This window comes from Mauremys reevesii, linkage group 3 (assembly GCF_016161935.1).
Source record: "Mauremys reevesii isolate NIE-2019 linkage group 3, ASM1616193v1, whole genome shotgun sequence".
Classification (NCBI taxonomy): Eukaryota; Metazoa; Chordata; order Testudines; family Geoemydidae; genus Mauremys; species Mauremys reevesii.
In genome coordinates this window covers 171,261,424-171,287,634 of record NC_052625.1, presented here as the reverse complement: position 1 = coordinate 171,287,634, position 26,211 = coordinate 171,261,424, and the positions used below count along the sequence as shown (strand labels likewise).

General features: G+C 41.6%; 1 protein-coding gene across 5 annotated transcripts; it reads left to right on the top strand.

The window, feature by feature from the left end:
* Window positions 1–2,890: 2,890 nt before the first annotated feature.
* ALKAL2 (ALK and LTK ligand 2) lies at window positions 2,891–22,048 on the top strand. 5 transcript variants are annotated; one of them, XM_039528429.1, is made up of 6 exons: window positions 2,891–3,203; window positions 4,515–4,844; window positions 7,426–7,479; window positions 7,594–7,674; window positions 10,084–10,149; window positions 21,382–22,048. In XM_039528429.1, exons 2-5 carry the CDS (start codon window positions 4,586–4,588, stop codon window positions 10,146–10,148), a joined length of 459 nt encoding a protein of 152 aa, XP_039384363.1. In that variant the 5' UTR covers window positions 2,891–3,203; window positions 4,515–4,585; the 3' UTR covers window position 10,149; window positions 21,382–22,048. The 5 variants fall into 5 exon arrangements, with proteins under 5 accessions (XP_039384363.1, XP_039384362.1, XP_039384360.1 ...); XM_039528428.1 differs by having other exon boundaries at window positions 2,891–3,239; XM_039528426.1 differs by lacking the exon at window positions 2,891–3,203 and adding an exon at window positions 3,284–3,404.
* The last annotated feature ends 4,163 nt before the right edge of the window (window positions 22,049–26,211 follow it).

The following is a 26,211-nucleotide window of genomic DNA, read 5'->3' as shown; positions in this document are numbered from 1 at the left end:
AGCAGTGTTGCCAACTCTCATGATTGTGTCATGGGTCTCATGATCATTATTGTTTTCTTTAAAGCCCCAGCTGCTGGAGTCAAGTGGATATGTGATGATTTCAGCCTTCATTCTTAAAGAAAATGTTTCAGAAGTTTCTAGCCCTTGTGACTGTGGAGAAAGCTCAAAAATGTGACCCCGGGACACCCTAAAGGCTCAAAAACCAGAATGCAAATAAAAAGAAGACCAGATCTATTATTTTTACATAATCTCATTATTTTAAAGCCAATCTCATGATTTTTGGTGAACCTGATTCATGATTTTTGAACATTTGGGATTGGAAATACTATGAAAGTGACTTGAAAGTGTCAGTTTCACTCCGGTTTAAAGTCAGTTTCTAGTCTATTTGTAGCTGGGTAGCCCCAGGCAGTTGTAGTATAAACTCCTGGGGCCTTGCCCTAGTAGGATGTTTCCAAAAGTTAAATGATCTATTCCAAGGTTGGTGAACTGCAAAACAATGATCAAAAGTAATCTAGATTTTTCTACAATTGTTTCAATTGTTGTATTCAAGAGTTAGTAACAAAGTAAGTATAAGGAGGTAGCCCTGTTAGTCTGTATCCACAAAAACAACAGGGAGTCCGGTGGCACCTTCAAGACTAACAGATTTATTTGGGAATAAGCTTTCATGAGGAAGAAGTGAGGTTTTTTACCCACAAAAGCTTAAGCCCAAATAAATCTGTTAGTCTTGAAGGTGCCACCGGACTCCTTGTTGTTCTTGTAACAAAGTAAGATTATACATTAAAATTTTAATCCTAACTAGTGTCCCTTAGTGAATTGACACAAGATATAAGAACATGTTAGTATTACAGCTGAGTGGGTCTAATATTTATATATTTTTCTTTCTTTATATAGGAATTAGATACAGCGCACCTTCAGATAATAATTTCTAAGTTATTATCTGCAAAAAAACCAAGAGTTTTCAGGTGCCCAAGTAGCCCCGGGAATCATGATTAAAGTTGTCCCTCCCCTCCTACCCAAATCTGAAATGGCGCAACTGTATATATCAAGTTCAACAGAGAGTTAGACTAAAACATATATATTTATAAATAGGAAGACCATATTTTCCAAAGAGAAAATGGGACACCATCTGGGGCTAGCCTGAGCCCTCCCTCCCACTCTGGGCTGGCCCAATCTGCTCGCCTGAGCTCTGCCCTCATGCCAGGCTGGCCTGAGCCCCTATTCTCCCCTGCATGAGGCTGCGGCAATCATTGCTGTTTGCCCACGCCCTGCCTGCTCCCCCACATGAGGATGGGGTTGGCATCACTGCTAACCTGCCTATCCCCCACCAAAGCCCTGCCTCCCCCCTTGCATGGGGCTGGCATTGCTGCTCTCCCCACACATTCCTCGGCACCCCACTTTTTTTACACAAATGGACATTTGCTCTTGTGATCAACTGATCTAGTTGACAAGAGCAAACAGGACAAATGCCAAAAAAAGTCAGGAAGGCCAGAACTGGGCTGAAAAAAGAGACTGTCCCAGCCAAACCCGGTCCTAGCCTCACCCTATATATAAACTACTTGTAGGGTTTAATGAACAGGAAATCCCCTCTCCTCCCCTCTCCCCTGTGTGTATATGTGTGTGCAAAAGGCTTTAAGCTGTACTGATGAAAAGGGCTATATAAAAGTCTGGTATTGTTTTCATAGGATGTGTTCACATTTCATATTCACTCTAGTAGGAACTAGGCTAAATCTCCCATTTTGTTCTTGGAAATGAAGCAGGTATGTTCTCCCACATACAGACAGTTGTGTGTGTGACAGAGGAACTAACAAAGACAGAATTCTTTTGTACGGTGTCTTGTTTTGCCAACTACAAGTCTGACAGGCACCTACACAAATATGGAGTTTTCTCTGGCTCACACACTCTCTCTCGCTCACACACATACCGGATACAAAGAAATGAACTGGAGTCAGGCATAGAAGCACGTTTGCTGGGCTTCAGCAGAGCGGTACTTTAGCCATTGTGACAATTTTATAGTAAAGTTTCGCACGCCCTGCAGAAGTTGACGCGCACGATCTGGAATGTACACCCAGGAGAAAGGAAGGCTCGGAGGAATGGCTTCTGGAGCAAGGGCTCGGATTAATAGCAGCCCCTGATGTTGATCTCGTTCCGTTTCTTTCACCTCGCCCTCCAAGTCACTTTCACTTTGCAGGGGGACACCCTTCTATAGAACGCCCCCTGGAGATTAATTACATTCGCTGCCACTACGTGTCGCTGTTGTCAGCGACATCCCCTGCCTCGGGGATGGCACCGTGTTCACGGCTTGCCTGACTCCCGAGTGTAGCGGAAGAAGGGGGAGGGCGAGGGCGAGGGGACCGCTCTGGCTTCCCAGCTCCAAGCTTCACCTCCCGATCGAAGTACACAGGCGCTGGGGGGCGTCCCCTCCCCCGCATGGAGCATATCCCACCGCTCGATCCAACTTTCTGTTTGTCTTTTCGCCGCTGCGAGGGTGAGGTTTAGCCACACAATAAAAGCAAACAGAAAAGTTCAGCTGGATCATGTTTCAGCATCACCCCTACCCCCCGTCAGTGTGTTTTCGAGGCAGTGTGTGTGTGTGAGTGTTAATTTGGCAGGCTCCAGGCTCGGGGGGAAGGTTTTGCTGGGTGTCTCAGGAGGCACCGGGAAAGCTCTCTGCCCCGCGGCACTCCCCGCCATGGGGGGACCGGCCCCGCTCGGGACAGAGCCCGCGTGGATCGCGGGGCCTCTCTCCCAGGCTGGCTGCGGGGGGCGGGGGGGGCGGATTTCCAGTCACGGCTCCTAGCGCTGCAGAATTACCCTTTACAAGAATAACGGAAGGCGGCACATGCCGGCTCCTTCCCACCGCCACATAACCGCAGGCTTCCCGACTGAGGTGCAGCCCAGCTCCGCCCCCTCCCCCCAGACAGACAGACAGACGGACGGACGGACGGACAGCGGGACAGAAAGTTCCCGGCAGCCACGCAGCTTCCCCGCGCCCCTGGCAAGTGACAGCCGAGGCGCGGGGTCCGAGGGGGCCGGCGGACGGGCGATGCCCAGTTCAGAGGCGCCTGCCCCGTTAAAGGCAGGGCACGGCCCGCTCGGGACCGGATCCTTACGTCGGCGCGGGGCTGGGGAGCGAGCGAGCCTGCACCGGGGGAGGGGGCGCCGGGTTGCCAAGTGGACTTTTGTTGCTTTCCTCCCACTTGCGAGTGAGTCGGTCACATCTGCCGGAGCCGCCGCCTCGTGTATGTCCCGTCGCCTATATAAGCCGCGGCGCCGGGGCTGGCCGCCATGGAGTAGCTGGTGGATGCAGCCTGTGCACCGGGACGGGGGGCAACTGGGAAACTCCGGGACCGCGTTGGGGGGAGTGAGTGAGGGCAGCACCTGGCCGGCGTTGGGGCCGGAGACAGGTAACGGCCGGGCTGGCGGGGCCAAGCGCTTCCCGCGACGTTCAGCCCCGGAGAGGCGGGCGCGCCAGGGATCAGCCGCGGGGCTGCTGCCGGCGCGGGAGGGTTCCGCGAGAGGCGAGGCAGGTGCGAGGCAAGGAGGGAGCTGGCTCCTTCTCCTCTCTGCTGGGCTCCCACGTGCCTGCCCTGCCAGAGGCTCGGGGCAGACTCGTGCACCGGGCCCTGCGGTTAAACTGCCCCTGGTGCAGGAGCTTCTCGACTTCCCTAGGGCAGGGGGTCGGACCGCGCTGGGTCCCCAAGCCCGGCGGAGGAGCAGGCACAGCCCTCGGGTGCACGCGCCGGGGGAGCAGGCTGCCTCTCGGCAATGCCTCCCAGCGCCGTGTGGTGGGAAGCAGTGAGGGCGCCTGCCGGGGGCTAAGCCTGGGCATGGCTGGGCACTACACGCGCTGCTTTGGCTCTGGAAGTCAGCGCGCGCGGAGGGGCAAGTGTTCGGAAAGTTTCCGCAGCGGGCTGGTCCTGCCCCTCGCGGGGCAGACGGGCGCCGCTGTTTACACACTCGCGCCGCCGGCCCCTCGTGGGCTGCGTGTCAGCACTCGGGGACTGGCCTCTGCGCCGCGCTGGAGATAAGAAGGGGGGCGGGCTAGGAAGGGCCACGGGAGTCCCGGGAGCGCGCTCCTCGGCTACAGTGACGCTGGGAATGCCCGTCCTCCGGCCCTGCGCGAGGAGCGAGAGTTCCCCGGGGCTGCGCGCTTCGGAGTCAGCCCCGGCTGCACCGTGGAGCATGAAGTACTTTGACTCACATAGCTTTCGGGCGGCGGAGCGGCTCGCTAGTCGGAACTGCAGGGAGAATAAAGTTACTGCTGGCAGGGCAAGTAAAAGGCAGCTTGTGCCATCTCCTCAACTGGTGCAAATCCTCTGACTTCACTTGAGCGCCGCCAATTTACACCAGTTGGGAATCTGGTCCATTTTAAAAGCTAAGGAGGTAGTGGGAGGGAGGAAACAAGGCCCCCTGGTTACATAATGTGCAAAGTAGCCTCTTTGCTCTTCCCCTGTAGTATTTCTGATTTCACCCCCGTGACTCTCCCTTCCCCCACCCCCATTTTTCTCTTTCAGTGAAATAGGAGTCCCCTCAAAGTGGATCATTTCTTTTCCTCTGCTCATTCACCCTCCAGTTCAAACTTGCAATGAGCGGACTGAAGTCTCCTGTGCTGCTGGGGCTGGTGCTCTTAATGCTGTCAGCAGGTTATTGCAAAGAGAGGACTGACTCCATAGACCTAAAAGACAGGCAAAGCCTCTTCAGTCTCATCATGGAGATTATTCAGGAACTGAAAAGGCACCACATGGAAGAGGACAACGGGGTGCAATACTTCTCCAACCACGATTATACTTTAGACCGAAGAGAAGTAGCTGATTATGGAGAGTACCAGGATGAGCAGAGAGCTGGTAAGTCTGCTTCTTTCCTTTCCGGGCAACTTTGCTCTCCTTGAAGGGGAAATCAGGCATCACTATACCAGTTCTTATAGGAGGTGCTACCCCCTCAGGAGATCTGCAGACCTGCTTCAAAAATAGAGGATTCCTACACAAGAAACTGGCTTTGAAAATCCCAGAGTAGAACTCCACTCTCACTTCAGTTTAATGTACTTCAAAAATGCATTAAGTTCAAAGCCAGACCTGCATGAGCTTTGGCTTTATACACTCTATATTTATAAAGAAGAACAGTGAGATGGACTGGGGTAAAAAAATCAGGGATGAAAAGGCCTGCTTACCCTAGGTTATCTAGTTCAAGGGTCTGGAGTCCTGTGGATTATAGTTTTAAACCTCCCTGGACTTGACCTTCTTGCCATCTCCCTGGGGAGACTATTCCACAACCTAACAAATTTCACACCTGGAAGTTTTTCCTGCTAGGCAGCCTCATTCCCCTTTTTGATAACCTTATTCATCCCTTTATCTTTTTGGTGCTTGCACCTTTCAAATATGTGTCAATTTCATCATTTGTCCCTCACCACCAGAGTCAACTCATGCAAATTTTAATTCTTTCCTCCTAAACCTGTCCCTACATCATTCTAATAATTTGAGTTGCTTTTCTCCTAGCTCTCTCCAGTCAATATTGTTTCTGGTAATAAGGTTTTTCAGAATTATATGTAATATCCCAGATGCAGTCACATCAGACTGATGGTCATACTGTATGCCTGTTTCCTTGATGTCCTGCTTCTATGCACGCAGCTCAAAATTGAATTGGTCTTTCTTGCTTCCCTGTTGCATTGTAAATTCATGTCTAGTTTGCTGTTCACCATCTCTCCTAAACAGAATTACTGCCTCTCAATTTTCCCCTTCCCTTGAGTATCGAGGTTTGGGATTATTTTTCACTAGATATATCAGTTTACACTTTCCCCAGGTGGATCTCATTTTCTTATTTTCTACCCATCTCTTTTGATCTCTCTAGACCCCTATGTATCTTTTCTTTGTACTCAATGGTGTTCACAACTGCTCCTAATTTGGTATCATGACTGTCATTAAAATGTGATTTTAGTCTCTTAGCTAGATCATTAGTGAAGATATTAAATAAAACAACCTAACAGTTCCCCATAAACTCAGTACAATAAGAACATGTTCCTTTTTCTTAATATATGGTACAAGTTTAATGGGCCAGAGTAACCAACTACTCTGTGCAACTGTAGCAAAGCAAAGCAGCTGTGAACTCAGTTTAACAAGGAGGTTAAGCAGAGTTTATGGCTGTCCTGCATAAGCAAATCAGTTCAAAGCATCTGGCATGAACTGGTGAATATGGCTCAATGAGAAAACCACTTCAGAAACAGACTAGTTGGTACCAGTGTCATTGACTCGTGAAAGGGATGTTTTATTATTATTGTTATTATAATGGAATTTATTCCCAGCAAAGCTGCTGCCACTGAAAAGAAACTATTGCTTAGAGCCCTCCTTTATTTCAGTCTTAGCATCACTTTCACAGCGCGTCTGTCCCATGGGAAACTTTTGAGAGAAGCATGTAAGCTTTTAATGCTCGTCATGACACAATTAGGTCAAATATGATATGGTCAATTTTACTCAGACTGACTAAAGTTAGAAGTAAATGAAGAATGACTTTTGAGAAATGTCGAAGCTCACCAGTGAATCAGATCTGGGTGGAAATGTTCTTTGCTTTAAATGTGATAAGAGGTGCCAGGGGAATAAAAAGGCTATTTAGGCATTTATGATCAAATAAATAAAGTACAGCATCATACGCAATCAACACTACGCTGTCGGCATAGAGTTAGTAACTGAAAGCAATCAAAGATAACTGTAAATCAACAGGATACAAACAAGAGTTGACGCTAACATGGATTTCAGTAAACCAGTTTCATTTTGGCATCTGCTGAACACAAAATGCAGAGAAGCAAACCACAAGAGTTGGGAAAAGCAATTTGTTTTTATATTCCTGTGAATTTTATTTAATGCTAGAGATAAAACAAGGGCTATTTCTAGATTTCCTGTAAATATAACAATTCAATCTCATGGTCACAATAGCTATTTCAGATAGTGCTTGTCAACACTTGCCTGTGACAAAATAGTGCAGGTGCTTATAGGAGAATGTTGCATAGACAACCACAGAGCAGCCCAGAGACCATTCCCTGGTGTGGCCTTGAACCTTTACCACTGGTAGAGTCTGCACAGTTTCTAAGCACTAGTGATCTTAAAGTGATACACCTAGATAAGGGGTAGCCAAAATGTGGCCCACAGAGCCCTACAATGTGACTCATGATTACTCTCATTTTTAATGTGATTGTGGGGCTGCTGGACACTCTTGGTCCCAGTATTGCAATGCTCCACATTCTTTTTTAGCAGTCTCTCTATATGAAAGATAAAGGTAGCTACAACTTGTTCCACTTTGTGGCTCTCAATCTCCTAGTAAACAGTTATTTTGAGTCTCAGCTGAGCAAAATTTTGGCACCTCCTGTGGTAGCCCTACCATCCTTGACAAACACATTTGCAGTGGAGTATAATGAATACTTTTTTTCCCCCTCAACAGAAATAGTTCCTAGAGATTTGAGGATGAAAGACAAGTTTTTAAAGCATTTAACAGGTACATTTAAATTTTGCATTGTATCCATCATTTCATACACATAAGCCCCATTCCCCTTCTGCTAAGCCTTTTGTGCTGTATTGACTCATGACTTGTTCTTTTTCTGTATTTCAGGTCCTCTCTATTTTAGTCCAAAATGCAGTAAACACTTTCATCGGCTTTATCACAATACAAGAGACTGCACCATCCCAGCTTGTAAGTGCCACAAACCAAAGCTAACTTTTTTAAAACAGAAAGCTATTGATTGGGGTGGCTACAGGAGATAATAGTGGCAATACTGTGCAACTGTACAGTGCCTTTCAATTAAAGGGTTCAGAGTCCTTTATAGATATTAATTGATCTTCACCTCTGCCTGTGAGGTAAGTATTATCATTCTCATTTTAGAGATGAGGAAATTGAGGCACAGAATTTCCAGTGGATATACTGTGTAAAATGATTGTTAAAACTGCTTTCTAGGATTCCAGGTTTATTGTCTCTTCATGTCTCCAAATCAAGTGCACTCAATTTTCATGCATCATCACTTATAACACATATTACAGACAAATTATGGCATGTTACAATTTGGCAACTTCAGGGTCTTCCAATTATGTCCTCAATGGCACCTTTGAAATCCTCTTTCCTTCAGCAGGTTAGAAAGGTGTACTGTACTGGAACTTAATAAACAAATCAACTGATGGATGGGAATGAACAAATGTCTCAGCTGTGTTGACAGTGCAGTGTGAAAAGGACTACAGATGAGCAGGAATTTTTTTTTGGCACAGCAGATTCTGAATACAAACTGGGAGCAGACCTGTTGTGTAAGAAGAAGCTATTTTTCCAAAGCCTTTTTCAGAAGAGAGGCACACATTAATGTCCATGTCCATGGTCACCTAGCGGGTCAGTTGAGGAGCTGGAAATAGAACCAAGACTTCCTGACTCAAAGTTCCATGCTTTAAGAATGTTTTTTCCCCATTTGTAACAATCTGTACATTTTAATATTACATTTATTAAGAAGTGTGAGCCTTCTTCCCATTTGTAAAATACAGATAATCTAGTAGTATGTTTGAAACAAGATGACGGTCTTCACCTAATTTCTAGTGGACCAGATCACAAAAATCAACATCATATTCAGCACTAATTGGAACATTCAGCAGTGAAGCCAAGGACCAAAAGGGCTTAAAGACTGAATTAGCTCTTTCCTCACAGATGCTTCATATTGGTGGGAAATAGCGCAGAGTTGGCACTGGTGGTGTTTGTACTCAACCTGTCTTATGAGTAGAGGGCTCTAGGGCTGACAATCCGGCACCTTTCACAAGCACGTGACTTACTTAGGCATTAGTGAAATGATAACCAACTGTATAATGGATAATCAACCATAGATGTCACTTTATCAATATGTCTCTCAGAGAACTTCTCATGGAATCTTGAAATACATATGCTGCTTTTATTCTCAGTGTATAATAGCCTTAGCTTGGTTTAGGTGGTAATGTGAGTACTGTACCACTTTTATAATTCTGATTTCTGGTTACATCTACTTACTATTATAAAGACAAATGAAACAAGAAAATAAAGCACCTGTGGTTTGCTGCCTCAGAGAGGGAAAAGACCTATCCCACTGCCAGTACAAGAGTATTTCCTCCAGTACACTTTCTAGTGCTTTTTGCAGTTTGGTAGTAGGATAGATTTTTAAGGTCAGGTTTTATATATCAAGAACTATTGACACTTGAACTGTAACCCAGGCTGCTAGCTGTAGGACTGCAGGAGGTCTTTAACTGAGCATGTGAGCAATCTTGGAATAATTCCTTTTCCATCTGCACTGCACCCAGATTGCACTGTACACAAAACAGATCACCTGACTGAACTTTGTAGGTATGAAACATTTTCAACCGTGACTGCTGTAGTTTTACTTATTACACCACCACTACTCATTATCTGTGTAACAAGACTATGCAAAGATCTAAAGAATATAGTGCAGGGAAACATCCTATACTGCCAGAGGAAACATAAGATGTAATTAGTCTTTTTTTTTTAATTCTATGAACTCAGAGATATTTAGACACCTAACTTCTACTCATTTCAATAGGAGTTAGATACCTTTGAAGATCTGAGCCTCCATGACTCTATTGCTCTGTTCTTCAATTGTTCTAGGATAATTAGTTGGAGGACTGCACTACTATTTATCTTGGTACTATTAGTTCACAGAGAGCTGCATTTCAATGATGGGACAGTGCCACTTCAAACACCTAATTTACACAATCAGATGCCATGATTGCAGCTTCAGATCCAACACCTATGCACACCATAGCTAGTTAGATGTATAACTGGCCATATATTCATACACACAGGCTGTCTGCATGCACAATTGTGCCGTTTGTGCACAGAATCAAAGAATTTGCAAAGAAAATGCACAGAAATTAGGCACCTAATATTTGAACGGTAATTCTTATGTATATGGGGCCAATGTCTGCCCTGTTATAACCTAAGTCTTTAAATCAAAGTACTGATTAAAGTTAATTATGATAGTTTGAACAGCACCTCTATCAATTTTATTTTATTTTTGAAACCAAAATCTGTGACTTTAGCAGTGTCATTAAGTTATTGTATTTATGATCTTTTTCATGGCAGACTATAAAAGATGTGCCAGGCTTCTTACTCGGTTGGCAGTAAGTCCAATGTGCATGGAAGGATAAGGTAAGCTTTTTGACAGAGGTAATAACATTCTACTGCATAGCAAAGCTGTGGATTTTGCATTGTGGACATAAAACATTCATGAGTGTAAAAACAATCTTCTTTTGGCTAAGGTATTCCCTTTTCAGAGCACTTGACATAACTATCTTAATCTGGGAAAATACTGGCCATAAATAAAGGGTATCCCCTACTGGAAGGCATTATAAAGACCCATAGACATCAGCTGTGAATTATTCATAGCAGTATGCAGTTAGCAGATAGTGAATTTGCTTTTATAGAACAAAACACAGCAGCCATTGCTGATTTTTTCAAGTTGACTCAGTGTACAATTGTGTTTATTGGCAGTGGCTGCCCTTTCACATCCACAGGTTTAAATTTATTGGGTACATTTTAATAATGTATACATAACTATAGATATGTAAGTTTTTTAAAAATAGATGTCATTGGTATTCCTAGAATAATTCAGTTGTCATATACCCCCAATATGTATGTTACTCAGATTTCTTTGGATTTCCATTATGTTCAACTTCTGCTCCAAAGGGTTATTTTTCCTTGATGCACCTGCTTAACTCTTTTTAGAGAGAGTGGGAATTTCAGTGCACACAAAAGGAAGAATATCCTCCCAAAATATCTATACCTCTAAGAGTTGACATCTTGCACACTAGTCCATATCCTGTCCCCCATCAGCTGAGACAAAAATACAGTTGTATGTGTTTTAATTTATGAAGTAAACCAACCCAGCCACAAATTAGGTCTGTAGGTTCCTGAGGTCCTATAGCTGTAGAAGTGCTCCCTTTTCTGAAAGCTTCATTTACCCTTAGTAATGCAGTCATGGAGGCAACTCCATGATCCAGATCTTGCCTGGTTAAGGGTAAAATCACAGAAGCTATTGCATATGACACATAGACTTGTGAGACCGATGTTGGGTATATGAGGTAAATTCCTTGTTCTAGGTAAGGGAACTCTGCAGTTCCAAGGTAGTGAATTGTGCAATTCAGGGAGTTAGTTGGCACCTATCATCCATACATTCTACTGCAAGACATAGATGGAATGGTATTGCTACAAATACCTGCCAGTAAGCATAGATGGGGGAGCACATCCTAAAATTCATTGTTTCTTTTCCCCTTTTCTTGAAAGTCTCTCTGCATCAACACCTCCCATTGGCATTTTATGAGTTTTCAGGGTGAGAAGGGACAAGGGGCAGCTTCTTTCAGGGGCACCTGTCCAATCTGAAACTTGGTGAATTTCTATTAGAAAATCCATAATGCCAGGGGCTCATACTCTCCTGAGAGTGGCCATAAGGCACAACCTCTGCTGGGTTGTCATTGATAGCAGTATAATTTTTGAGTGATTTCCTTTAGTGGGAAGAAGGACTGATTGTCATCATAGGTGTCTCAAGATTCATAGATTTCACTACCAAACTTGGAAGATCTATAGAGGATCTTTCTTCCTGTCACTCCACAAACTCTTCCCCATAGAGATAATGCATTGAAACTGCTGCACAGTTCAACTTTTCCGTGTAAGGTATCTCCTGTGGAAAAGCATGGTGGGGCTGTCATCATATCCCATCACCTCCACAGAAGGAGCTCTGAGGAAAACAGTTCTCTTGCTCTTTTACACAAGCCAGTCAAACCCATCTCTGTGCAGGCTCTGGATAATTTCTGCTGGACCCAGCCTTCTGTGTGCTTTTAAGAGATACTCAACATTTTGCAACTTAATGCCAGTTGAATACATATAGATACAAAACTGTAAAACCCATATCATATACTTAAGATAATTAAGCTAATAATCAATCTCTAATGAATAAACAGCTGATATACAAGATAACAGAAAATAAACATTTCTTGCTTTTGCTGTCATCTTAGTAGCTACTAGTAAATCAAGGGTTAAGACAAACATTGAACATCGGGGACAAAGTTTTGCTTTGTTCTACCACTCTAAAGCAGTTACTTATGTGGATTTATTCCAGATTTACATGAGTATAAAAGAGAGCAGAATTTGGCTCTAAATTCATAGTAGTTATAATGATGATAGATCTTTGGAGTATTTTGCCACATTGAGACGTTTCATGTGTGCTCATTTTCCCCTCACAATTTATTGTCTAAACTCCCCCTCCCCCCACTTATTTTATACTGCACCCTAAACTGAAGACAAAATTCATGGATGCATTCTTAATAAAAGTGCACAGTGATACATGGCTGCCTTTCCGCATTAGCCATGCTGACTTAAGTAGTGGTGTATAGGTAGTGATCACATATTTGGAAACTAATAAACCATACACTTTGAGGGCCCTTTCTAGCAAAGCACTTAAGCATGTGCTTAACTTTCAACTCATGCTCAATGCTTTCCTGAATTAGGACCACAGGAAAGAGGTCAAATTATGAAAATTTAGGAGAACTTTGAGATCTACAATATATTTTTCTTCAATTTTAAAAAGAGGCTCTGTTATTTTCAGTGGTGGGGAGTGGTTGTCTGCATGCACTCACATCCCTCTATGACTAATGAATACACCTTTTTATTCCACAAGTTTAATATGACCACAGTGTTCTGTTCTTAGTTATCTTTAAATCATGCTTTTGGGTACCTCTACCTAGTGGGAGATAGAAACAAACTCTCCATGTGGGCTGGTTATTCCATAAGTGCAGGGCTTCTTGCATATTCCTCTGAAGCATCTGATACTGGTACCTGTCAGAGACAGGACACTGCTAGAACCACCACTGGTCTGATTAAGCATGAAAATACCCATGGTCCAAACTAATTAAATGACATTATTTTCAATTTCCATGCCTGGAGTATTTTGTTTATACAAGTCAAAACAGTAAGAGCTAGGGATTATTATATTATTATCTGGTGCTTTTCAGTAGTAGATCTCAAAGTGCTTTACAAAGAAAAGGCAAGTTTCATTATCCCTATTTTTGTTATTTTCTGTCTTGCTCAGTAGTTCAAACTTTTATTTCACTCACCTCTTTCTGACAGCAGGCTAGGGATGTATTAATGCTAGTGACCATTTAGAAAGCTAACAGTTAGCTTTTGCTTATTTGCTTTGGAGATGCATGGACATATGTCCATGTTTTGAGATTATGTTGGAAAAAGGCTAGATTTGTTTTGGATTTCTACTCACAACATGCTTGGGATTATCACAACTTCAAGGTAGGCAAAAAGCTTCAGATTCCAAGAGGCAGATAAAACGAGTAGACACAAAGACAGCATTTAAACAATTGTCTCAGTGACATTATGTACAATTTCTGCATAATACAATCTTGAACAAAGGTGGATATTCACTAGCAAACCCAGCACAAGTTAGGCTGTGCGCGCTCAGGTTTCAACAAAAGATTCTTAACATCCCTCTCTGCCAGCAGATACACAGAACTACAAAAATGAATCTTGAGCAGTAGGAGCTCCTTTACAGTTGCCAAAAAGGTTTAACCACATCCTCAACGAGAACATATTCTCCTTTGTTCTTTGCTCAGCTGTTTGTCTTAGACACTTGCCCCACGGCTGTCTAGCCTTCCTTGTGAATCTTGGAGATTGTTGCCAAGATTTTCAGAAGTGACTAGTGATTTTGGGTGCCCAAATCGAGGCACCCTAAAAAGGCCCAATTATCAGAAAGTGTACATCATCCATTCTTTGAAAATCAGGCCCCTTTAATGTGTCAGGTGAAGAATCTTAAAATTGTGGCACCCCAAACACTTTTGAAAATCTTGGCTAGTGTCTGATTGCTATTCATTGTGAAGCAGAATAGCATGACGTTAAATATTATCTATAGGCTTGATTTTTGGCTGGATTTCTAGCTCTTTAGTATGCACAACTCCTTTGTGCCTGTGAGTTTCCCATCCAGCTCCAGAGCTTGCATGTGGCTTGATAGGTGCACATGCAGCCATGTGCACATGCAGTCAGGGATTGCCCCACACACAAATATGATCCTACTTTGGGGGTGAAAAATACGATTCCCTAGGGCAGAGCCACACGTCAGAGACAGGGGCCTGTTAAATATTTTATATACAGCTTGCTTTTTCTACTTGACCATAGTAAAACCATAACATGCATATCATATTAGCCATCTCCCTTTTAGAGCATAATGAATTTTCTTAACACCTACTGAACTTCACAATGCAATGAACCCTGAATATTACACCCTTCTGTAATTTATTTTTTATTTTAATGGCCTAGCTGTTATAACTATTATCTTCATAATCAAAGATATTTAATACGAATTTATTACAGAAATGGAGAATAAGGTTATAGTCATTCTTTAGCTACTTTCATTTTTTCCATCCAGCCACTTGATACAACTAAAGATTTTTTTAAAATGTCAGTTGTAAAGAAATAAAAATGCTTGAAATGTACAATATAGCAAGAGTAATAATGCAGTTGATACATTTTTAAATTTGAAAAATCAAAAGTCCCAACTATTAGTGAATTAAGGAGTAGTAAACTAAGGTGAATACTGTGCATCAAGGAATTATCATGATCAGCCAGTGAAATAGTTTTTCTAATGAGGTACAGTAACTATCAGTTTTCAAAGAAAGATCAGATCATTTTATAGCAGGAGAAACACTACTTCCTACTTAAAGATGCAGGTTCAATACATTGTAGGGCAAGAATAGACCTTAAATCATATGGTATATAGTATTCTTCTTACCAGTATCTTAAAACTGGGTGATGAGAGAAGTATTCTTTTGATGCACAGCTCAAGGAGTGCAAGATAAAAATTGTTATTAAAAGTTATCTAATGTGTTAGCTTTCATGAAGATAACCAAATGTTATCAATTCTGAGCTGTTAGAAATGCAACACAATACTTGAGGTTTTTAAATGCACAAATTGGAAAACTGAAATACTATAGCAACTGACCCTATTCTATGGTTGTATATAGTGTTTTTAGTCATTATTTCGCAAAATTTCTAAATCAGAGTAGTTCTGGGGTTCTTACAAAAACGTATTAGAAAATACTTTCAACTGATGAGAGCACAGCCTTCCCCCCTACACAGTCTCTTTCAAAGACTCAGACTGAATGGAGTTAAATGTCGGTCATGTCTACCCACACAAGCCCTGTTTTGCATAAACTTCAGTGTAAGACTGTTTCACAGCCATGGGCCCTCTACCAAGATACCTATGACACCTATTTCTGCAAGGTGTACCTTGATCTGTCATATACAGTATCATGGACATAGCCACCAAACTGGGCTGTTTGGAAACAACTGCTGAGGTAACGGGCCCCAGATGATTTAGACTTTGTAGGTGAGGACCAGAGCCTTGAACTGGACACTCAACTAGCTAGGCAATACATGGTTAATACCACGTATACCGTTACCGCTTTGTTACCTCCAAGATGTGAACCACTGTGGTTATATCCTCATCCTATAGCAAAGTAGTTTCCTAGGCACACATTCATTTATCATCCGCCCGCCCCCCCCCCCCCACAACCGGGGGCCACCAGAGTCCAGAGCAGATCCCCCTGGGCCATCCGCTCTGCCTGGTTCCCAGGGGGTTTTTTTTTTTTTTTCATTTTTCAACCTGAGCCAGGTATTTTTCTTCTCTTTTCTTTTCCTTTTCCTTTGGGGCACAGGGGTCACACTGCAGTGCCTGTCTGGTGTTGGTGTTGTTGGTTGTATGTGTGTATCCTAGCCAGCCCCACCTTTCTCTTCTAATTTTCTTCTCTGCTGGGAGACGGGTCCTTCCTGGAAGGGTGGTGTGACTGATGGGTGTCTCTGCAGCGGATCTGGGAGAATCCTTGATGAATGAGATTAATGTCTGTCTCTTCCTGGTGTGTGGTTTTTGTTGTGTTCCAGGTTTCAGCAGTCCAGCAGTAGGACTGATTTTGTTTTCACGTTGAACAGTCAGTGAATCTTTGCCCAAAGACAGCTCTCTCTCTCTCCCAGATGTTCTTGTGCTGTAAGCTGGCTGCTCTTGCCTTACAATACTTTGATGTTGATGTCTGTGCCACCACCCTGCTGGTCGATGATGCTACCTAGGTAGGTGAAGGACTGTACTTCTTCCAGGGGGCGTCCATTCAGTGTGACCTAGGCACACACCAGTGGAAAAATAGGATTTTTGACCACTGTTGCAATCAGACTCCTACAGTGGCATAGGATTCTACAGACTGTGCACGCAGCTGTCAGGCTGATTGGACTGGGGCCTTCTAATGTCCACAATCCTGTTTTACCTGTCAGAGCTCATCACTGAACCAGGTTCTGTGTAGTCAGTCATGCTGGAAGGATAATGGGATGCTATAGCAGCATAACTTTAAGTTTCTTGATTTTTGTGCTTCTTAAATCTTAACTATCATGTTGAATCTAGTTTCTTGTACTATAAAAGGAAATAAAATAGGATGAAATGAAAGTGGTAGTGCCAGCATGCCTATTTGAGTTTGCAGTCAAATGGCATTCAGGGTCTCCAGCAGAATGACAGACTGAGCTCTGGTCTACCTTACAAATTTATGTCGGTATAACTGTGTCACTCAGGGGTGTGGAAAATCCACACCCCTGAGTGATACAGTTATTCCGAATGAACTCTCCGTGTAGACAGTGCTGTGTCAACAAGAGGGCTTCTCCAGCTGACATAGCTACCACCTCTCAAAGAGGTGAAGTACCTAAACCAATGGGAGAAACTATCAGTGGAAAAAGCATCTTCACTAAGCACTGTAAGTTGTAAGTGTTCTCTTAGCAGAGTCCTAGTCTGCAAGCAACTAAATACCTCAACTTTGCTATAGAAGACTAATTCAAAATTTCAAAGATGTGGGAATTTTGTAGCATTATGACATAAGATAAAGGTAACTACTAGCCAATCTTTGGCCCCTTAAGTGGGTTTCTGAAAAGGCAGGGGAAACAGGAATGAAAGCGTGATGTGCCTCAGCATAGAGCATCTGAAATCTTCTAGGTCTACTAAGATATCCAGACAAACACAAATGTAAGTCTAAAAACCCCACTCTACACCTATCAGTTTGAAGGAAGCTGCACCTATTTCCTGCTCCTGTGGTCCAGTAAGGGCACCCACTTAAAGGTTTCCGGCTCCTGGCAGTCATGTCTCTTGGGCAGAGAGCTGCGTCTCACTCTTTCCTGACCAGGACTTCTTTAAAGCTGCAGTTCCCTGCCTAAACTATGATATCCCCAGGAAGCCAGACTGCGTAAAAGGCTAGCATCTGTGCTTTGCTTTCTCTCCAGAGGCTATGCCCAGTGTATTGCCCGCAATTATAACTTAGCACACAGCTCTTTCTAAGCAAGCACACTTAAGGTGAAAGCACTACAGAGAAAACATAAAATAAACAAACAAAACCCTACATGCATGCTAAAAAGTTTACCAGAGGTCACCCCCACTCCAACCTATGGCTCTGGTAGATGTCAGTCCTTCAAAACCCACAACTGGGTTCTCCCTGTTGTTACAAGTTCATAACTGCCTCAGATTCAGAACCTGAACCCAGGGTGGGCAGTTCAGCCATTTCTTTATACTGTTAAGACCTTTGATCTCCAGTCTCCAGAAACAGGTAATCAGCAGACAGTGACCCACTCCTCAGGGTATAGCTTCAAAGAAGGATAGATTTTTGCATAACCAGAGGTAAGGAATTTGCACTAGCCTGCTTTAGGTATTCTCCAGGAAATCCACTTTACATTTATCCCATAGTTCATTTTTGTCTGGCACATTTTCAGTAGAGTTCTTTGAAATCCCAAACCTCACATCACACTTTTCCCCCTAGAGAGCTTACATGCAATCCCAGCTCACAATAATACATTTGCATTTAATACAATGGACCCCAACATACTTAAACTTAATTCAATAAGGTCTCCCAAGGATATGGCATATCTGTCACAACGCACACTTAAATGAGTAAGACTGTGCTATACACTATTTCCTATTTTTCAAACATAGCAAAGCACAAATTCCTGATTAGCAATTTATATACCAAATTAAACATTTTAAATTCCACTGTCCAAGTTCTCACTGCAAAACCCCTCCATTTTATTAAACAAAGTTTTTTCATGCTTAGAAAAAAAACATTTTAACCTCACCTTCCCCTTCTTCCCCCCGCCCCCGCGCAAAATAATCATTTTGGGGTTTAGAAGCAGCATGCGTTTTTAGCTAAAAAATATTTGTTGAATATGAGCCACTGAAAATGAATTAGAATGAAAAAGCCACATTCAATTAGAGCAGTCAGTTTCTTCTGTAATTAAGGGCCTGTCTACACACAAAGTGAAACTAAAATAACTAAATTGGGTTTTATTAATTATTTGTATTGTGGTAGTATAACCCACACAACTTCTGGGTGTGGTGTTCTGTCCCAGCTAGGGGCACCGAGACCACTTAGAGCGAGAGATAAAATGAGTCTGCTCTACAGCCTTAGCTAACAGCCAGTTGGCTTTTAGCTCATGCACTAGAGGCTCATGCCCTAAGCTCCATGCCCTAAGGTCCCCAGTTCGATCTTGCCTGCCAATGACTGAGGTCTTTCGGTATTACAGTAGCACTAAAAATCCCAGTCAAGGGCCAAAACTCCATTGTGTAAAATGCAGAATAAGACAGCCCCTGCTGCAAAAAGTTTACAATCCTGCTATTCTGATGCAAAGTTAATTTTTTACTGATTTGAGTTTATCATCAAAATAGGATAGTCAACTGAAAGTAAGTGTGTCAACACAGACTTGCACCAATATAATGAAAAGATGTGAATTAAAACTAATTTAGTTATTTTGGTCCTGGTTTGTGTGTAGACAAGCCTTAATATATTAGACCCTTAAAATTAGACATAAAAATGACTTAAGAGAACATGGACCAATGTAAAGGAATACAATATTTAACATCTTCTCATTTTGTAATAAATATCCATTAAAATGCATACTATTGCTTTGCGGCAAAGCTGCATCATGGAGATAATGCTAAACTTCACTGACAGTATTTTTAATCTTTACAATGCTATGCATAATTACAACTTTAAATCTGATGGTGAATGAATACCACTCATAGATAAATGTGTTTTGATAAGCTTCTATATCTCAACTACTTTTGACTTAACATTTCTAGCCCATAAGGTAATACCTACATTATTCAGCTAACACAATTCAATGATTCAATACCAGTCATTACTTCCCAGGAGCTGTTCAGAGAAGGGCTAATACTAACATTCTGTGAATTTGCTGAAAAAGCCACAGATTTCCAGCAAATAAAAGGCCCACTGTTACAAATCCTACTTGAGTTGTCCCGCTGTAGTCAGATTATACTGGTAAGACTGGGTTTCAAAACACAGTACTAAATTTTTTGCTGTCATCTCTCCAGATCTTTCCTTTGAACAGAGTGAAAAAATTCCTATCATAAGAACTGCCACACTAGCCCAGTGATCCCTCTTGACCAGTATCCTATCTCTGACAGTGGCCCATACTAGAGCTTCAGGGGGGAGTGTAACAGAACAGGGCAATTAGGGAGTGATCCACCTCTGACTACCAAAAGCCAGGAGTGGAATACAAAGGTTTTAGGTCACTCTGAACATGGGGTTCTCTTTTCATAAGCTGTTCCATACCCTTGATCATCTCTGTTGCCCTTCTCTGTATCTTTTCCAATTCTAATATACCTTTTTTTTTTTAAACAGGAAACCAGAAATGTACTCATTATTCAAGGTGTGGGCATACAATACATTTATATAGTGGCATTAGAATATTTTCTGTCTCATTTTCTATGCCTTTCCCAATAGTTCCTAACATACTGTTAACCTTTTTGACTGCCGCTGAGCATTGAGCAGAAGTTTTCAGAGAACTATTCACCTTGACTCCAAAATCTCTTTCTTGGCTATATTAGCTGGAAATAGCTAATTTAGAACCCATCACTGTATATGTACAGTTGGGATTATGTTTTCCAATGTGCACTACTTTGCATTTATCAACATTTAATTTCATCTGCCATTTTGGTGCTCAGTCACCCAATTTTGTGAGATCCCTCTAACTTCTCGCCATCTGCTTTGGACTTAATCTTGAATAATTTTGTATGGTCTGCAAACTTTGCTATTTCACCCCCTTCCAGACCATTAATGGATATGAACAGCAGCACAGGTCACACTACAGAACTCTGGGGAACCCTGCTGTTCACCTCTCTTTTGTGAAAACTGACCATTTATTTCTACCCTTTCTTTCGTATTTTTCAACCAGTTACTGATCCATGTAAGGAGCTTCCCTCTTATCCCATGGCTACTTTAATTTCTTTAAAAGCCTGAAAGATCTTGGCAAAGACTTTCTGAAAATCCAAGCACACTATATAAACTAGACCATGCTTATCCACGTGCTTGTTGATTCCCTCAAATAATTCTAATACATTGGTGAGGCATCACTTCCCTTTACAAAAGCTGTGATGACTCTTCCGCAACAAATCATGTTCATCTGTTTCTGATAATTCTGTTCTTTACTATAGTTTCTACTAGTTTGCTTGATACAGAAGTTAGGCTTACTGGCTTGTCATTTCCAGATTCTCCTCTGGTGCCCAGCATTACATTAGCCACCATCGAGTCATCTGGCACAGATTTGTTACCCACTGAAATACTTCAGATTTGTTACCCACACCAGAGCTATTCTTTTTGGGCATCTCCCCCTACATTCGCTGCAGTGAAGACTAATGCAAAGAGTTAATTTAGCTTCTCTGCAATGGCCTTGTATTGAGTGCTCCTTTAACATCTCTGGTGACTAGTGGTCCCACTGCCTGATTGGCAGGCTTCCTGCTTCTGCTGTACTTAAATAATTTTACTGTTAGTTTTTGCCTCAGTGGGAGCATGCCTGGGCTCCTCAATCCTGATCTTGCCATTGGATTTATGTGGGCAGACCTTATGCCAAAACTATATTGGTAGTGAGATTTTAAGACTACAAAAATGACAATGTTAATAGCATTGTTGATATGTACTCATATTTTGACTTCACTACTGCATTTAGAAATTGATTTATTCTAAAAAACTAAGCTTAAAGTATTAAATATTTAAAATAGTGGAATTTTGTAATTTTCAAAATCTGTTTTTCAGCCATAGAACATCAAAGAGATAGGAATAGCACAAAGGAGGATGCTTTTCCAAAACACTAATCCGTTAGGTTTCTTTAGTGAGTAGTGCAATATGAACAGAACAAGAAACGTACTACCAGATTTTCCAGAGGGAGTTGTTAACAAAAATCTTTATTTACTAACTCTATTCTATCTGCCAAATGCATTTTAAACAGCTGAATTAAAATATGAAAATGATAAAAGGAAACTTATTTATTTATTTCTTTTAAACACAACAGATACTACCATACAGAAAAGAAACACCAAGAACCAGGAGAAGTGCCTTGGAAACCAACAGGGAAATAGAACTTAATACCTTTATAACATATTCCATTGTGAACAAGAGAATTTATTTTTGCAGATTGACAGACTATTTCCCGTAATTCTTTTAACGTGTTTTGTATGTTTTCAGTAGTTTGCAGATCTACATCCTTTACAGTAGTATAACTGCCAATAGTACTTACTGCTCCATACTTAAAAGTACACTCCACAGTTGATGTGTAGTGCTGCCAAAAATTACATGAACACGTACCCCTCACCAAGAAATTAATGTTCTATTGCGGAATTCCGAGACTTGGAAGGATGTTTGTTTATATACCCCAAACTCTTAATGAATCTACTCCACAGCAGTGGTTTTCACTTGATATTCTTTGTGCTTATGCAATTAAAAGAGACTTTGGATAAAACAAACATTTAAAAATTTCAGTGTTGGAGGGGTCACATTGTACCCTTGGAGTGCAAATTACAAATTGCATGACAAATACAAAACACAATTCCAAGTGAACATGTTTTCTCAAGACAAAGGAGTGTGGATTTTGCATATACACACACACAATCTGCCATTGGTTTTCTGTTCAATGTGTAAACATTCCAGCTAACGTGCAATATGTAAATACTGTAAATAACAAACATGAGTAATAAAGTGTTTGATATATTACATGAGCTTTAATGTGTATTCTTTAAATGTCCCTTTAGAATAATGGTTTTCACAAACTGGAATTGATTTAATGTGGTTACTCGTGTTTCAGAGCAAAATAATCTGTAAATTTTATTGAAATCCAATGCAAAATTGTATTAGGAAAGTAACTTGTGAAAAGTCTAAACGAAGACTGCATCAGGAGGTCTCACTATGCATTTCACTTTTCTTTAAAATCACCTACCCAACCCATTTGGTGCATGTGTCATTTTATTTGTGACCAAAATAACCCAAAACCAAAAACCACGCACTATGGAGCATTTCTAATAAATGCACTCCAGACACATGAAAGTTTTGACACTTAAGATTTCTTTCAAAGAACCATCTATTTTACACAAGTCCTTTAAATCATATTAGACTGTACGGTATAAAACCATTGAGCATGATACAAGTAACTGGGGCTAGGATTTTCATAGTTTTATAGAGTTTAAAGCCAGAAAGGATCTTTAGATCATCTTGACCTCCTGCATACCTCACACTATTAAATTCCATCCAAATACCCTATGTTGAGCCCAACAAAGTCAATTAAACCAAAGCATTTTAGTCCTCAGGAGATGTGCCACAAGCAGTGAATAAGACAGACTAAGGTGCCACCAAAGCCATGCAGGTGACCAATTGAAGCCCTGCTGCATGAGATTAGATCAGGGGTAGGCTGATTTTCAGTGGCACTCACACTGCCCAGGTCCTGGCCACTGCTGGGGATGGGGGGCCCTCTGCATTTTAATTTAATTTTAAATGAAGCTTCTTAAACATTTTGAAACCTTATTTACTTTACATACAACAATAGTTAAGTTATATATTATAGACATAGACAGAGACCTTTTAAAAAGGTTAAAATGTATTACTGGCACCATAATATTACTGAAACCATAAATTAGAGTGAATAAATAAAGACTCAGCACACCACTTCTGAAAGGTTGCTGACCCCTGGATTAGATTATAATCATTATCAAATACCGAGCAACAGTGTTATGAGCAAGTTGAAGACAATGTAAGCAAGCCTGTTCTCCCCAAGGTCTATGAAGGAAGGAGATTAACAACAAGGAGATTCATAGAATCACAGATTCCAAGGCCAGATGGCATCACCATGACTAGCTAGCCTGACACTCTGATTTGAGCACCTAACTTCCTCAGGCTTCTTTTAGTAAGAGAAATCCATATTATGTGATTTATGTCAGTCTCTCTCAACCTTTCCAGACTACTGTACCCCTTTCAGGAGTCTGATTTGTCTTGCGTACCCTCAAGTTTCACCTCACTTAAAAACTACTTGCTTACCAAATCAGATATAAAAAAACAAAAGTGTCACAGAACACTATTACTGAAAAACTGCTTACCATCTCATTACCATATGATTATCAAATAAATCAACTGGAATATAAATATTGTACTTAAATTTCAGTGTATATATAAAGCAGTATAAGCAAGTGATTGTCTGTATGAAATTTTAGTTTGTACTGAATTTGCTAATGCTTTTTATGTAGCCACTAGGCAAATATCTAGATGAGTTGATGTACCCCCTCCCTGGAAGACCTCTGCATATCCCCAGGGGTACACATACCTCTGGTTGATAACCATTGATTTATGTGACCTCATGAGGCATTAACATGTCAACTGTTATCGACAGTTCTTAATACATTTGTAACAAAAAGTTCAGAGGGGGGAATAATGGGCTCCTATACAACTCATTTAGGGCCAGATCCACAAAGGGACCCATATCTCAGTTTTAGGAGCTACTGAGATCCACAAAAACTTTTCTTGGCTGCTGCCTAACCCTGTAGGTGTGAAAACTTGCTCAGATCCTAAAGTTCTGCTGTAAAAGTTATCTAGGCGCCTATGTTTCTGCTTCTGGGCATGCTGCTTCACTCTAAACACCTGTCTCATTGCTAAGCCCCAGAATGATCCATAAAGCTGGGGAGCACCTATCTTGCCTGCAGGATCTGACCCGATAGGCGTTCTTAGAGGCTGCTTAATGCCACACAAAATGGGGGAGGGGAGAGGACCTCACTTATAACCTTTAACCCAGTAGTTACGTACTCACTCAGAATGTGAGAGATTCCCGTTCAATTCTTCAATTGCTTTCCCTGATGAGAAGTGATGAGAACAGGGAGTACCTACCTGTATGATGAGTTCCCTAGCCACTGGAAGTGATACTCTGGTGTGGGTCTTAATCTCTCTTGCTGAAGCTGTTCCATTTTAATTAAATAATTAAAATATTAATTGGGCCAGAGAGAATCACTCTATAGTGCAGTGGCTAGGGCAATCAGATATATTTAGATCTAGTCAAGCAACCTATCTTTCCATCTACTTAAAGAGAGCAGCTGCAGATTTAAAAAAAAAAAAAAGGGGTAGAGGAAATTCTGTATTTGTTCATTTGGCACAATATTTTCCTAAAAGTTGAGAAAATTTAGACCTGTCACAGTCATCTTTATGGTTTATTATTGCATCTTCTGTCAGTGGCTCATCTTGCACATGTACGTTTGTATAATGCCATTGTGCAACTGTTTCCTGAAGGCTAGCCATTTTCTATTCTTTCATCTTCTGCAAACAAGCCTTCTTTTTAAATGCAATGTTACTCTCATGGGGTCCAGTTTAGGCAAGCTTTTAAGCATATTGAGCACTCTTCCTGAACAGGGATACACTCCTGAATTGGGGCCAGGATATTTTGTCCAGCCACTTCCAATTTTATACATAGTTAAAGGTAGAGTCCCATTTACAAAAATATAAAACTGACCAGACCTGAAAGGAAAATATGATTGAAAATTTAATACAAAATGAAAACTTCATAGAAACTGTGATAGGGTGGACTAGGCCCAGAGGCCTCTGCTGGAGGCCTCAAGGTCCTGCCATACTCCCCTCAGGAAAAGGGCAGTGCAAAAGATCCTCTAAGCTGCATAGAGTCCCATGTGTGCCTATTCAAGATATGAATCTCAATTATGTTTTTATATTGTATTGCTTTATCTTGAAAAGCTCTGCCTGGCTGAGCTTTGAAACAATATCAAGATTAACTGTAAACTGTCAGGCGCATCACTGTAACAAAAAATACTATGTGGAGGGGATGGAGTCTGGCAACTTATCTTCAGTCAGGGGAGTCACTCATTTTCTGAGGATGCCAAAGTGTGCTCTACTTCACAAATTAAGATGTTGGCCCTGTCCCAAAAAACATGCCGCCCAATTTCAACAACTGAGACATAACAAAAGGTGGGAAGTGGGAAGAGCAGAGGAAGAAGGGTGAACATCAAAAACTTGTGGTAACTCAGAAAGGGATATATCGTGCATGAAGGATTTAAAAAAAATTAGTATTTATTTTAACACTTTTCATCCCCTTTGATTTTCCAGAGGCTAGTCAGCAGAAGTGAGTTTTAGGAGGAACTTGAACAAACCAAGGAGTGAATGAATCTGGGTGGAAGTGGACCAGCTGGGTGAAAGTGTACCAGGGCATTCCAAGCATTAAAGACGACCCCGAGCCCTTTGAAAGTGGAATATGAAAGGCGGAGTAAGCCCAGCATTGTGGGGATCCAAAAAGACCAGGAAGAGATTGCAGCAGTTGTAGCAGGAGATTAGAACATGGATTGGTGATCTGGTTTTTTATTAAGAAACCGAGGGGAAATATTTGAAAAGTTGCAGAGAAAAAAATCCCCTCAATTCTTACTCAACAGCAGGCAACTATTTATCTAAGGAAAAGAGGGGCTCAGATGTCAGGGAAGTACAAGGAAGTGGTCAATGTTCCCATTAGTTCATGTATTGGGGCGTTAACTCCAGCTTTAGGACTGCAGAAGTTCGCAAATGCTACCCAGCTTTTGTACACTCCCAATTCTAGGGACTTGTGCTGGACAGGATGTCTGCAGAGTCTGATGATGATGAGTTAAGTATCCACAGACTTATCTGCAGCAAAATCAGCATCATAGCTTTGCCTGAAATAAATAGTCTTGAAGGATGCAGCTATTTTTGTTGAGAAATACAGCATTCATCAGTTAATGCTCAATATATGCACATCCATGTCAAAACATTAAAGCTCCTTCTTCTCAAATCCCTTTTTAAGAATACTTAAATGGATATATGTACAAGAATGTAAGTTTGTATTACACACACACAA